Source organism: Coffea arabica, chromosome 6c (genome assembly GCF_036785885.1).
Source record: "Coffea arabica cultivar ET-39 chromosome 6c, Coffea Arabica ET-39 HiFi, whole genome shotgun sequence".
Lineage (NCBI taxonomy): Eukaryota > Viridiplantae > Streptophyta > Magnoliopsida > Gentianales > Rubiaceae > Coffea > Coffea arabica.
Genome location: NC_092320.1, coordinates 12,331,312 through 12,346,318, shown reverse-complemented (window position 1 = coordinate 12,346,318; position 15,007 = coordinate 12,331,312). Strand labels below are relative to the sequence as shown.

The window sequence follows — 15,007 nt, the reverse complement described above, 5'->3', positions numbered from 1 at the left end:
ACTGCGATAAAGGTTTCCTCGTGCTAATGGAAGATCATAGACCATAAAAAGAGACGCCGGACATGCATCGCGAGGGTAGCAGGGGCGGGGCTGAGGCGGCATGGTGGTGGCTGTTGAGCAAGGGCTGTGGCCGGAGGAGGTTTTGAAAAATCAACAAATACAGTTGTGATTAATTATCATGCCTCTTGCTTGCTACAATATGAGAAGCATGGCTGATTGGCAATCCATGCATGCCCCAAAAGTCAGACAAGGATGCTTCTTCTTTATCGATCATCATTAGAGCACGTAGTCACCTTAGTCCGTGAGTAGCTAAGCTACCTTTATGTGGGGGCTTTTACAACTTAAACCAGCAAAATTTTCTGCAAAGGAAGACATCATTGTTTAACAATTAAAAAACATCAGGTGCACAGTGAATTGACCAAAACGCATGTACTAAGAGGTTTCGGCTCGGAAAAACTTCTAGGCGGCGATAAGGTGAAACATATTCCATCTTGATTAATGTTAAAAGCCAACAACATTTAACCTTGAAGCGTCCCTCAGAAAAACCTTGAATCGTAACAGTATGTAAACAAATGTGCAAAAAACCAGGGACATCTTTGACTAACAGTAAATATGATGCATATCTGGTAGGGGTGTCAACATCTCGGATTTGGATCCGAAACCGATCCGGATCCGATAATTTTTTTTTTCAAATTTTGGTTAAAAAATAATTTCGGTACCGAACCCAGATCTAGACTCGTTTACTCTAACCAAAAAAAAGGGTCAGTCAGATATGGAATATAGGATTCTGACCCGTATCTGATTCTGACCCGAACAATAAATTAATAATTATAAAATATAAATATTTGTAAATACATTCTTTTACCAAATTAATAATTTAGTAATGATTTTGTAGATTGATTTGTGATTAGTTTCAAATTGATTGTTGCAAGTTATTTGTGATTTAGTTTTGTAATTTGATTTGTTTAAGTTTGGAAATTGGATTTGTGATTGATTTTGGATTTAATTTTGGAATATTTAAATTTGGACATCTTCTTTTCTGGGTAGATCTGGATCCGACCTGGAGCCCATCAAATCCGGTTCCAAAATTCTAAAATCAATACCCGTCGGATGTATAGGTCGGATTTGAGTCAACTACATAAAAAACGGATTCGAATCCGAAAATTTCAATTCTAATCAGAACCCGACCCGTTGACACCCTACTATTTGGTATAAGTATTACAATTCCGGTGTTAACAAGGGATCTAAATATTGGCCTTGTGAAAGTGAACGGAATTTTTTCTTGCCCAACCTTCCGGTCGATAACGCATTGAAGAACGTCGCCCATTTTACTTATCCAAAAAGTTACTAAAAAGAAAAGCATCATGTACATATTTTTGTAATTTTTTGAGCTATGAATACCATTATGAAGAACAATTTGACTATATATCTCCCTCTACCCAAAAAAAAACGAAAAAAAAAACTCTACAACTGGAGAAAGGTACGTGCAAAGATTTTCTTTTCTTTTCTTTTGTCTTCTTTCAAAATTTTCATTACATTACTAGTATCATTAGTGTGATTCTTCGGTTTGGCAAAGTGGAGAAATGCTACATTATTATTAGTACAATTGCAGTGTTTAGTTTGGACTTAGTAAGATGATCCTTCTGCCTTCTTTAGGTAGGATAGAACAGTTAAATAAAGAAAGGAATAAGTGGGCAAAAAAGCCTCTGAACTATTTAGAATTTTCTATTTTAGTCATTAGACTTTTTGTTTAGTCAAAATAGTCATTTAACAAATTAAAAAGTATATTTTTGATCACCCCGACTATTAAAAGTTTTTCCTTTTAATCACTCAACTAATGACAACACATACTTTTTTGGTGACAAAATGTATATTTTAATTAGTTGAATGATCGTTTTGGCTAAATAACAGGTTTAGTGGCAAAAATATGTGACATTTGCTCTAAAGTGAGAGGGCATACTCTCCTGTTTGTATTTGGTGGTTAAACAGAGGTTGTCACTTATGGTTATGACTTCTGACTGGGTTGGTACATTTGGTTGTGGCTGGTGGCTGGTGGCTGCTGACTGGATGAGTTGGACCGCGTGACAGAGCAAAATTCTTTCTCATCATCATCCACTTGCAATCCGACAACATAAAATACCCGTCAAAGCGTCAAGGCAATCAACCACGCCTTAATTAAAATTAAAATACTGTCACTTATCACGGAATTATAAGGGCTCAATAATTAGTACTACCATTTAAACTTTTGTCGTCCCATACTCTACCATCCACATTCGCAATTATGCTTAATTGACATCTATAATCTACAAACAATAGTTTTTTTTTTTTTGTTGTTTGCATCATTGTAATAATAAGAAATTATTTATCAAAAACAAATCATGGATCAAGCATGCGTTTACATTCTTCCTTTCGCAGGAAAGACTAAATGAAATTTTATATGGATATACACCATTGCACCAACCTTGTTTAATTAATAAGATTATGGTTCGGAACACGAGATGAATGTAGATAATCAACTGATAAATGTTTAATTAGTGAGTTATACCAAGAAAAATATAGCGAAATGCTCTGCAAAATCTTGCTTATCTGGATGATTTATTTGAAATAATTACTGTAGCACTTTTTATGATATGATGATGTATATGAGATAAAAATGTGATTGGAAAGGTAACAAGGTGATTGAAATTTATGAAACAAATTATTTTATTCCAAAACATTTCAATCAAAATACACCCTTACTTTCAGGTTACCAAAAATTGGAATATTTAAGTTACGAAAAATTAATTGCTAAATATCCTAAAAATAATTTTAGTTAGTGCTTAAAAATAATTTTTTTTTCTATAAATGCACCGCAACTCCAAATGTGACCTAAATTGGGAATCAAAAACCTCACAAGCTGAATAGCAGCAATGATGGCTCACAGCCAACATTTTGGGGAATTTGAGGTCCATGTGTTCCCGGTTGGCTTTCCGGCTTACGGTGGCTGAATGGACCCTCCCACGCACGGAGAGTGGTTGGCTGGCCTGCCTGTGGCCCTGTGGCCAACACCATCAAACCCACTCAGCTTTCTTCTACTATATGCCCTTCTTTTTTTTAAAATTTTTTTTTCTTTCTTCCAAAGTAGTGTATGGTTAATAATGATGAGGATCAAGAGCAAGTGCTATGCTTTTTGGTAATGGGCAACCTCCGACTCCTCATTTCCCACAAAAAACAATTCCCAACTCACCATCTTTTGTCCTCATTAACCGACGACGCCTTTTTAGGACCTCGGTATTATTTACTATATACTAGTATCAAATAAACGGTCTCCCTACTTAGTAGTAATATTAATCAGGGTTGTGATCGAGTCCAACGCAGCTCACGACCGACCTCAGCTGTGCCAGTGGCAATGCAACACGTCCAACCCAAAGTCCAAACTTGTGAACCTGTCATGATCAAAACTCGGTGCCTAACCTCCTACTTATGGTTCAATTCTTCAATGATGATATTCTTCAGTGAGAGCTCAAAAGTCTATTCTAATTTCGTCTACCTTGGAATCTACTTATGGTTTCCTTTTATGAATTTAATACTCAATAACAACTAAACTGCAACAAAGAAAAAGAAAAGATATAAGGCTAATTTTTACCCTTAGAAAGAAAATTTTAATGTGTAATCAAGTTCAAGAGCAGAAAAACGTGATTAAAAAATCCATTGATCACCAAAAAAAAAAAAAATTTAAAACCACTCATATTGAGATGTAAGTCGATAGTTCAAATCTCTGCACTTAAAATAAAATAAAATAAAAATGTACAGAAAATATACCAGTGTGCTCCTTGATCTAAATGGAAATATTCTCCGATTTCTTATACAAGTTGGTTTGGTTCCTCCTCATAAATGTAAGATACCATAAAAGCTGCCAATTATTTAAAAAAAATTGGGGGGGGGGGGGGGGGGGGGGAACATGTTAGAGTATATAGAGAGGCATTTGACCTTAAAAAAGAATAACAATATGAAATTGGTCCAACAAATCTTCAAATTAAAAATAACCTACTCCTACCTACACAAATAATGCATGCACCGGTAAGGTTGGATAAGTGCCAAAATATGTAGCAAAAGATTAATTTAAGTAGTTTAAATTCATATGTTTAAAACGAACATGTTTTTGAGTACACAAATCTCACTAATCGAAACAAATAGATATAAAAGCAAAAAGGCCGTCTCCATACCTTCTAGTTGAATGAAAAAAAAACTAATCCAACCTTGATTAATTTACTCATTATCTCAATTAAGCATTCATTCAAGTCCTGTACCAGTTTAATACTTAAGCTGGAGCAGTACTAATATTCCTTTGCTTATTATTAGGAATTTTATTGTATATGTCTTCATGAGGCCATTGTACTGCCGCCTATTTAAGTGGTTGACTCACTACTTGACGTAATACACCCATAACACCAGATAGAAACTCACATTTGCGGCCAACAGAAAACCGAAGAAGAGCTAAAAATTGGGAAACCAAGCATAGAAACCTTTCTTTGAAGCGGACACGAATTTTCAGAAAACAAAAGAAAGAGGGAGTGAGGAAGAAGGGATTCGCTCCTACGTCTCTCTCTTCTCCCTCTCTCTTTCTATTGCCTAACTTTCTTTTTCTCTCTTCCTTCTTTGCTTCACCCCTTCTGCAAAGAAGTGAAGGCAGAAAACTTTTTTTTTCATGCCATTTTCTTTTCCATCAATTCATCATTTTTTTTAGTTTATCAATATTTATACAAATTAGAGAAAAGCCCATTTATATTTGAAGTTATTGATTGTATTTTGTTTGCTGAGAAAGGAAAGAATTTGAAGAAAAGATGTTGGTTGCCAACAGTTTTGATCTGTGGCAAAGGGACACCTTTTTCTCTGCAGCTGAAGAAGTTCAACATTCAGCCGATATGTATGTTCATCAACTTAATTATCCTTTCTTTTTTCTGTTGGTTACTCTATTTTTCTTGTACTTAATTTTCTGGGGTTTGATTTGCTTTTTTTTTCCTCCCTTTTTGTCCATTTGGTAGAAAATTCACCTTTTGCTTCAGTCATACTTGTCCTTTTCTCTGTCGTTTTTGATGCGGATGATTCAAATGTTTGTCTTAATATTCTTAATATGACGAAGGGTGTTAAGAAGCTGGTTTTGATTGCATAAAGTACGGGAGTTTTACTTGGTGCTTTTTAGAATTCCGGGAAATGCTCATAAGAAATTTCTTAAGTTTCTTTATTATTATTATTATTTCAGTATTTTGTTGTGGAAGGCCATATTTTGGACAATTTGTTGACACTGTATAGTTGTTCTGTTATTAAAACAATGTCCGAAGATTGCATCCTCTTCAGTTTGTGTTCAAGTATATATGATTTATTTTTTGGTTGCCAGAATGGAATCGGCTTACAGGACATGGCTGAGAGAGAGGAAAGAAGGAATGAGACCTCAAATTTGGGATGATCTTTCCAGGGAACTTCAGATGGCTTTGGGCACTGCAAAATGGCAGGTTAGTTGATGCTTGAAACAAAGAAAATAAGAAAAAAAATGATCTTTTCCACTCAAGTGACTATTATCTAATGCTGTAAAGTTAGCTATAAAGACATTACTGTAGCAATATTTGGTTGCTTATAGCTTTGTTAGTTTACGTGGATTTATGCTTTCTCTGCTACTTTTTCTAGTTTCATAGATTGTGCATCCTGTTAAAGTTTCTAGTGGCTTTAATGGTCATTCAGTAACCTTTTGTTTTATTGTACTGTGGTTCCCTGATTAGTTGGAAGAGTTTGAAAAGGCTGTTACTTTGAGCTACAGAAGAAGTTCTGATGAAGTAACAATGACTAGGCATAGGCAATTTGTTTCTGCTATAGAAAACCAAATTTCCCGTGTTGAAGCAGCATTAAGTGAATCATTTGATGTGGATGGTAAGCAGTCCCTTCGATGGGTAAACTTAGATGAAAAAGAACGTGATGACTTAGCATTGTTTCTTTCGGGGCCCCTTTGGAACTCTCAAAGCATGAGTGATGGGGCCGACAAGCTTGGAACAAACAAGACTGGATCTCCCCAGAAGAGGACTAGAAAGAACTTTAATACTAATGCTGATATTGGCGTGGAAGGAGAAAAACCAAATACGGCAAGTTCTCGGTGTATTGTTGATTTGGGCAGTGTTGTTGAACTAGATATGAAAGGAAGCCCTGGAACTGGAGATAGTATGAGTCATCAGCAAGATATGATGCTTAATGCTGAGAGAATAAGGAGTTCACCGGATTCGAGCAAACTGGAGATTGTGATTGACCACAGGGATGGGCAAATGGAAACAAAAGCACTGAACATTGAGGCGACACCAAAAGAGAAAGGGTTCAAACCAGCTTTTTGGAGGCCAAAGGGTGAAGATCATCCTCAAGCAAAGGGAGGAGTGTTAAGCAACAGTATGTGGAGGAGGATCCAATGGATGAATCAGGTTAATTTATGTCTTCACAGATGGATTGTTATAATCAGTTAATAACTATTGTGGAAACAATTTACCTGTCTATTGCTGTTTATATGTTTTGAGATGCATCCACACAAATGCACTACCATCAATTTGCAATTGTTGTTTGTCTTTTAAAGTATTAATACTGTTAGAGTCAGGAAGAGTTTTTAATGGGTTCACTAGGTTTGTTTTGTGTTGAAAAATCTGATAAGAGTTCATTGTTTTGTAGCTCTTTGGACGATTGCCTAGAATTCAGAGACAATCACAAACCCATCAAATGGTGCCATTCAATTGTTCTATCCGATTCACACTTGTTTTCATGTTGGCTGTTTTTCTAATTGGTGAGTTCTCATTCTGCTCCACATTCAAGTATCATCAATGAACCCGTTTCCAGGTCCATTGCAACTGATTCAGTATAATTTTCCATCATTCAGTAAAATAGTAAGATTTTGTGCAGTTATCTCTCTTATTAAGTGGTGGGAAACATTAAAAAACCAGATAGGGTGACCATAAGTAGCTAAAAAACCCCATAGAACTCAGGGATTCTGATTAAAACCAAGAACCTTGCAAGGTGATAGAAGACATTTCAATTGAGTAGTTCTTAATGAGATTGTAAAATGTCACTGTAAATCAAATTAATATTACTCCTGCCCTGGACTCTTGTAAACTGACTAAATGAATGTGAGGAGGGGCGAATATTTATGGTGACAGGATTCTCTGCTAATTGATTTTTGTTCTTAAGTCAGGAAGTTGACTTTGTTGTCTTGGATTTCAACTGTATATCTGCTAAGGATATTGGCATGTTATTCAACCACACTGCTTTACGGACAATTATGATTTCTACTATCAGCCACAGATGCTGGTTAGGATTAGCATATAAGAAGAGAATTGCTTAACTTGTGGATACTCTTTTTTAACCCCATCTAGTTTGTAATTACCTTAAAATCTGCACAAATGCTAATATAACATTATACCATTCTCTGGCTGCTACATGTTTTCTAAATGTTTTATGGGATAATTTCAGAAACCTCCCCTGAGGCTTCTGACAGTTTCACTCACCTCCCCTAAAACTAAGTAGAGTGTATCAAATCTCACCCAATTCAAATGCACAAACAATTTTAAATATATATCAGGAGAGAGAAAAACACTTCATCCCACATCTGCCCTCAAGATTATCATTAGTGACTTTTAATTTTTGTTGAACAGTACAAACCATCTAACAACAATGAAATCTGAAATTGATGGAAAAGGCAAGGTGCCTATTGCATTTTGGAAGGTAGAAGCCAATAGCTCTTTGTGCACAGCTAAACCAACGATAAAGAGCAAATAATAGTTAAGTTGGTTAATCATTCGCTATTAGTTTTGCATCTAAATTGTAGTTAAGTTGGTTAATCATTCGTATTACTCATTTAACTAATTCTGTCAACATAGTTTCGAAATATATCATAAGTTATAAGGGTATATCTGTCAATTCATCATCAATGATATCACAAATAGGGCCCAATAACCTGACAGGGGAGGTATCTGATATTTTGCAAAGTTCAGGGGAGGTGAGTGAGACTGTCAGAAACCTCAGGGGAGGTTTCTGAAATTATCCCATGTTTTATTGTAGTTACCTCTCAAACTTCTTTACAAACTGGTCTGGTTAACTTTCAAGTTTTGTGTTGCTTAAAGGATATCTTCTATTATCGTAACAATCTAAAACATCGTGGACATGATTGGCATCCTTCTCCAAGACCTGCTTTACCTATAGGAAGGCCAAAATGTTGAATTTGCATCATTATCATTGTGAAGTGGTGTTGGCATTAGTTACTTCTTTTTGTACTCTCTTGAGTACTTACCAAGTATATCAAACATTCTACAAACTAGGTACATAACAATTTTCCTCCAAAGCATAGGAAGTCTAGGCAATCCGTACCTTGAATTGCTGTAAACATAGTGATATGCAATACTGTTTACCTGTTAAGCTTTTGGCAGGTAGATGTACAGAATTCGACTGTAGTTGTTTATAGAACCTCTTTGTTCATCGCTTATTTGTGGGTTTGCAGAATTTGACTATATTAGTTTGTTGAGGCTCTGTGCATTGCTTATTTGCTGGTTTTGCTACCTGTTTTGGGGTTTGGGAATAGGTTCACCACTTTTAGGTCAAGATAATTATAAAGTTAGGAAGATGATAACTTCTTTATTGGAAATGAATTTTGGTAAATGGTAACTTGATGTTATAGCCTTGTTGTTCTGCTTGCTGATTGAGGAGGCTGCATACTGTTAGGTGGAGAAAGGAAAGAGTAAAAATTTCAGCTTTGGATCATTTTGAATGTTGTTGTTGTTGTTGCTTTATTTTTATTTGGCTAATTGTCTTTATATTTTTGCAGTTCCTTTCCTGTTCTACTCAAACTGAGACCAAGTTGTAGCTTATTGATAATGAGCATGAAAACAGGTAAGCTTGTGACTTTATCGACAGTAGTCTGTGTTTCTCCGTTATTGGGCTACTAGCATGTGATCATTTCACACACTGCTATTTTTAGAAGTACAAATCAGGCACCTGCTAAAAAGATTCCCTCTTGGAGAATATTTTCCTTCTTGGTGTAGGATGTATTTTGCTGTTCAGTAATGAAATTTGTTGTTTGGAAATAAAAAATAGTGGGGGTTTACCTAATCTTTCCCTACTCACAGAAATGTTTTATGACCATAGCTTCTCTTCCTGCCTGTTCTCCCTTGTTCTAATTGTTTCAGTATCTTGTCTTTGCGCGTCATTACACAGAAAAACATAATTATATATTCCTTTTAGGTGAGGGGTGGGGGTGGGGTTTGCATCTCTTAGATAATTGGAGATGTGACCACGGGCAACTCTGGCACTTGTCTTCACTCTTTTCAAATTCTTTAGGATCTCGTGTTAACTGGCTGAAGTTAATAATCAAGCTTGCTGTTATGCATCAAACTTTGATGGGACATTTTTTGAAATTAGCCAGTCTCCAAAGAACCCAAGCACAAAAAATCTACTGATTGCCTGCATTGGTGACAGGTTTGAGTAACTCGGCCATGTACTAAAAAGGAAAATAGAATTTGGCCGGAAACGAAGTTCAATAAATTAACGATTGCAACTTGCAAGCAAAGAAAGACTTCTTAAAAATTCTTTCCTGCCGTGTTATACTTTCAGTTTGATCCCTGATTTTACAATTTACCTTTTATTTCATTAATCCGATGAGAAACTTAAACAGGGCGACCTTGATACGAGTATTGCAAGTATTCATCATATATTACTCAAAAGACGTTCCATTTAGTTACCAAGAGTTTTCCAGTTTAAAGAGGGCCACCTACCATGAAGCATGCTGAACATCAGTTGCTGCATTCACAGTTATTTGTCAGGGAGAAATGAACTAGCAGAGATCCTGGGGACTTCAACACAAGTTCCAAAATGTTGAACGAGTATGGGGCATGGACAAAGTACAGCCATTCAGTCTGAGCTTCAAATATGAGGCGTAATATCGATAGAATTTAAGTCATGTGGTTGTTTTAGTCCTTATAATAGAGGTTTTCACATTGTATGCAACATACTGGTTCAGCAGATCGAATGCAGTTCTTCAGTTGGTAAATTGAATGTAATCAAGTGCCTCTCACTTCAGTGTTCTCTGTGAATATTTATTGATTATCGTTAGGAAAACTACCATTTTCGGGGTCTTAAAAAAAAAATTCCATGTTATTTGTCAATGCATTACAGAAATTCACAGATTCAGAGAATACCTCGAGCAAAGAGGAATGATGTCTCACAAATTAAATGAAATTTTACATGCTGTACAAAACCCACAACAGTGGGAAATTTTCCCCAGTCTATTGCAAAACTTCTCTTACATTTTTCTTCAGCCCGATCGCATTAATTACAAAACAGAGAAAAATTAAAGTAAAAAAGACAAGGGAAGAAAACCCAGATTTGCCTCTTTTATCATCACCTTTTGCATCATTAGAGCTCTCTATTTTCTAAATGGAAGTCATTGCAACTATCAAACCCCAAAACCCCTTCTTTTGCAATAAAAAACTCACATGATGAATGAGGCAAATGCGGCGCAAATACAACGCTGATGAATCTCCTTGTCCTCGTTCTTGTATTGACAATGTCACCATCATCGTCTTTAACATTTTCCTCATCTCGCGATAAGAAGAGCCTTGTATTCACACAATTAGCCCAAGATAACCCAAGTGCAGCACAGACCCTCCTCCCAGAAGAATAAAGAAACCAAGAGTTCCCAATCCTCAATCCATCCGAAGAATCGACACTATCCGTAACCTGATTAGTAACCACCGCAGCCAGTCCAAACCGCATTGCCTGTGCCTTGAGCTTGCTCGAAATCTTAAAGAATAAACCCGACCTCCTCTTCAAATCACTCGGGTTATTATCAAATTCAGAACGAAACAAAGCAGCAATGGAATCAATAACAATGAGTTTAATAGGGAGACGGGTCTGCGGTGGTGGGTGTACAAGGAGGGGATCCAGGCGGGACAATAAGTCGAGCAGGTGGTCCGCAGAATGTAAAGGATGGATTAGTATATTGTCTAACGGATTTTGGAGAGTGGGGTTTGAGAGGGCAAGCTGGTGGAGGCGGCGGAAGGGAAAGGGGAACTCGGAGTGGAGGTAAAGCGAGGAGGCGGAGAGACCACCGAGGGAGGTCGGAAGTTGAGCAGAGAGGAGGAGTTGGAGGGAGATTTGGGTTTTGCCGCAGCCGCTCTCGGCGACTATCTCTGTAATTGAGTTGCAAGGGATGCCGCCGTGTAAGAAGCTGTCGAGGATTGGGCAACCGGTGGTGCATTTCGTGGTGCGGGTGGGAAGAGGGTGTTGCAGGAGGGCTGCTGGGTTCATTGGTGGTACCGCATTTGGAATTTTGAATAGGCAAGGCGCCAAAGGGTTCGTAAATCATTTAGTACTGGCTTTCCAGCTCGGGAAAAGTTTCTTGAGATGTACAATTATTTGTACAGAGAGTACACCAGTCTCTTTCAAATGTACTGTTGCGCCGGAAATAGATCCACTGACCCTGAAGGCCAATTAAGGCAAAGTAGTTCAAGGTTTCACTAACTTGGCCCAAACCCATGATCTAAGTTCCATAATTGAAAATGCACAAAAAGGACTGAATTCAAAGTGCATAGAGACATTTTGTACCTTTAACATGCTTTATAGTTGGTAAGATCGGACTATTTTTTCACAAAAACTCGCATGCCCGAGACGAGTAAAAAAAGAAAGAGAGAGTAGATTAAGCACACTTCAATGGTCACTAACTAGAATCTACTTATGACTAGAGCCAAAATCGTTCAAAATTTTTTCAACCAATACTTTTTGTACCAAAAAACACGTTCTTGTAATTTCTTTTTTTTTTTCAACCAAAAAAAAGTCTCTTTGCGGTTCATTTGAACAAAAGGAAGACGAGTAAAATAAATTAACCAAATTATCAACTTTTAAAGAAAAACGACATTATAAAAGGAAGAAAATCGAAGAAGGGTTGGATTAAATAAGAAGAAGGGTTGGATTGAATAATAAGGTGAAAAGAATTGATTCAATTATATCACAAAAAAAAAAAGGGGAGAAAATCAGCCAATGATTGTATAACCTAAATTTACCCCAACCCACCCAAAGATCCAACTTTCAGCCCAGCCCAAACCTTCTTTGAGGTTCGTCTACCCGGGTCCATTCCTTCTGCCTTTCCTCTTTCACCTCTCTCTCTCTCTCTCTCTCATACGCACCAGAGCTCCGATCTCTGTAATAAACAAACAATCATCACAGGAAGCTCCAAAATCATCGATACCCAGCTCAAATTCTCATTCAAGTAAGTATTCAATCCCCATTACCTTTGATTTCATTTCCAAACTCAAAAAGAATTATACAAAGGAAAAACCTCGTAAGATCTGATCCAATCCAGATTAAACCCCGATGTCCTGTTTAGCACTATCCCTTCAACCCACAAATGGGCCCGACGTTTTGCTCCAAACCCGTGAATGGTTTCCCCCATCTCGGGCCCTGATGGCCCTTTCAGCATTCCGCAAAACCCGCTTAGCATTTTCCTCTAAACAACAATCCGCTGCCGTCGCCTCCAATTCTGACAACTCCTCCGCCGACCCTTCATCCCTCGGTGACGACCCACTTGCCGCCTCGAGCGGTCAAGTGATTGTGGGCGTCGAAAGCCGGTATCGGGTCGTTTACCGTTTAGTTAATTCAATTTATGTTTTGGGAATTACTACTGCTGATGAGACCAATAATAATGTTTTTGAATGCATTAGTATTGTTAATCAGGCTGTTAGTGTTGTTGTCACGGCTTGCCGGGGTGTAGATGTTACCCCTGAGAAGTTAAGTAAGAAATATGCTGAAATTTATATGGCTTTGGATATAGTTTTGAGGGGTGTGAGTAGCATTAGGCTTGCGGCAATGCTTGCCACCATGCACGGTGATAGCATTGCTAAAATGGTGCATTCTGCTATCAATACGGAGAATAAAATCCGTGGGGCGGATAGTTGGGTTAATTTAGAGGTGCATTCTGTGGAACATGAGGGTGGCTTGGAAGCATTCTCCAAGGCTGTGTTTGAATTGCCTCAGGAGACTTTGGAGGCTGGGGATGAAGTGGCTGCCACGATGGCGTTCAGTGGTGGTCAGGGTGATGAGAAGGAAGAAGGTGAGGTAGAGGAGGAGGAGGAAGAGAAGGATCCTTTTGCAGCCAGTGAGAAGATTAACCAGCCTGCGTCTCTTGTGGAAGGGTTTAAGAAGGACAAGGATCAGAGTTCAGATTTGACTAAGGCATTGGCGGGGCTTGAGGTTACTACACTGCCACCTGCTGCGGCTACTGAGTCCACGCATATAGGTGTTGAAGGCTTTGAAGGGAACTATGGCGGAATTGAGTTTAGCAATGACGGGTCAACGTTACGCGAAGACTTCGAAGGGTTTAGTGATGCTTGGGGTGGGGGATTGGATGCTTCTGATTATGTGGAGTCAAAGAAGGTCAAGAAACATGAGGGGCTTGGTGGGCTTGAATTGTTAGAAACTAGTGATCCGCCAGTCAAGACTGCTGCAGCTGCTGCTGACGGTGCTGGTAAGAATCTCGAGGATGTGTTGGTAAAGAAAACTGAAATGAAGGGTCCGGAAATGTACATTGCAGAAGAGATTAGTGCAGAGTTCAGGGAATCATTGCTTGCTAGAGTTGGATTGACGGGTGTTGTTTACTTGAGGACATTACCTCCAAAGCCTTCTGATGATAGAGAGACTGAGTTTTCATTTAAAGTTGAGAATACAGGCAGTGTTAAGAGGTTTGTACTGCAAAGCTCACGTGTAAGTAGCCTTGGAAATGGTTTGTTCCATGTTAGGACTGCTCCATCAGGAGAACCTATTCCAATTGTCAAGTATAGTTTGTTACCACGTTTGACTCCATTGCCTTTGAGGGTTAGACTTGTCAAACGTCTCAGTGGGACTTTACTTTCTGTAATGATACAATATGTGTCAAATCCAGATTTACCAGCACCGCTGAACGATGTGACATTTGTCCTGAAACTGCCTGTAGACCCAACACTGTTGAAGGTTTCACCAAAAGCAGTCTTGAATAGGTCTGAGAAGGAAATCAAATGGCATGTTCCTGAGATTCCCCTTAAGGGCAATCCTGGTAGATTAAGAGTGAGGATGCCTGTGGATATTGGTGATGAAGATGATGATATAGATTTTGAAGTGGTTTGCCATGTTAAATTTTCAGGACAAGGAAGTAAATCTTTGTCTGGAATTTCTCTGCGTCCTGCTTCTGAGGGTAAGACAGATTTTTATGAGGTGGATGACAGGTTTGCAAGTGGGGTTTACATGTGCAATTAAGCATGAAACTGGTTGTTTTTCTTTTTCAGGTTTTTATTTTTCTGGTCGGCAGAAAATTAATTCTTTTACATTCCTGTATGTTTGCTGAGATATGTAGTTTATGATGTTTTACCCTATAGCATTTCCTGATCAGTTGCCTGTAACCTTGATTCACCATTCTGACAGGAAATATTCTGTTCAAACATTGTTAAGGCACTTGCTTTGTGTAATTGAGCGTATACATACTGTTTCACGTGCTTTTCCAATTAAAATACATGCTATCTGGATCTTAACACCTGCAAATAGTAAATATGTACAAGGAACATGACGGAAAAATTAAATTACTGAACGTAGATAGAAAATCGCTATCAATATAAGTTTCTTGTTGAATTGGACCTCGATTAGCCATCACATGTTTGTTCTTGCATTGCTGCTATGCTTTTATATCCGATGCATTTTTGGAAAATATGCGGCAGTTGCTTTTATGTTGTACATGCTCCATGTGAGTCAATGAAATGAATACTTGAAGATTATGAGGTGACATAATGCCAATAGAATAACTCTTAAGATGGTTTCAAGCTTACAAATGAATGTGCTAATTAAACTCTTCTCAAAGTAGGGAGAAAATCTAGAGATCTATTTGCTACTTATTCTTAAACAGTTGATTACTTTGTACTCCCTCATCTTAGGAAAGATTTTAATTTTAATCACCCTAAAGAAAGATTTATTTTGCTGCTGATCTAATTTT

General features: G+C 37.8%; 3 protein-coding genes across 3 annotated transcripts; 2 read left to right on the top strand and 1 right to left on the bottom strand.

The window, feature by feature from the left end:
- The first annotated feature begins 4,513 nt into the window (after positions 1-4,513).
- On the top strand, positions 4,514-10,074 carry LOC113692833 (uncharacterized). The gene is made up of 6 exons (XM_027211412.2): positions 4,514-4,906; positions 5,378-5,492; positions 5,757-6,440; positions 6,682-6,793; positions 8,825-8,889; positions 9,671-10,074. The coding sequence occupies exons 1-5, from the start codon at positions 4,824-4,826 to the stop codon at positions 8,848-8,850; spliced, it is 1,020 nt and encodes a 339-aa protein (XP_027067213.1). The 5' UTR covers positions 4,514-4,823; the 3' UTR covers positions 8,851-8,889; positions 9,671-10,074.
- A 107-nt stretch (positions 10,075-10,181) lies between these two features.
- On the bottom strand, positions 10,182-11,438 carry LOC113692834 (DNA repair protein XRCC3 homolog). Its single transcript, XM_027211413.2, has one exon. It carries the CDS (start codon positions 11,302-11,304, stop codon positions 10,411-10,413), a length of 894 nt encoding a protein of 297 aa, XP_027067214.1. The 5' UTR covers positions 11,305-11,438; the 3' UTR covers positions 10,182-10,410.
- Positions 11,439-12,088: 650 nt separating this feature from the next.
- Positions 12,089-14,512, top strand: LOC113693782 (uncharacterized). Its single transcript, XM_027212470.2, has one exon. The coding sequence runs from the start codon at positions 12,367-12,369 to the stop codon at positions 14,278-14,280; it is 1,914 nt and encodes a 637-aa protein (XP_027068271.1). The 5' UTR covers positions 12,089-12,366; the 3' UTR covers positions 14,281-14,512.
- The last annotated feature ends 495 nt before the right edge of the window (positions 14,513-15,007 follow it).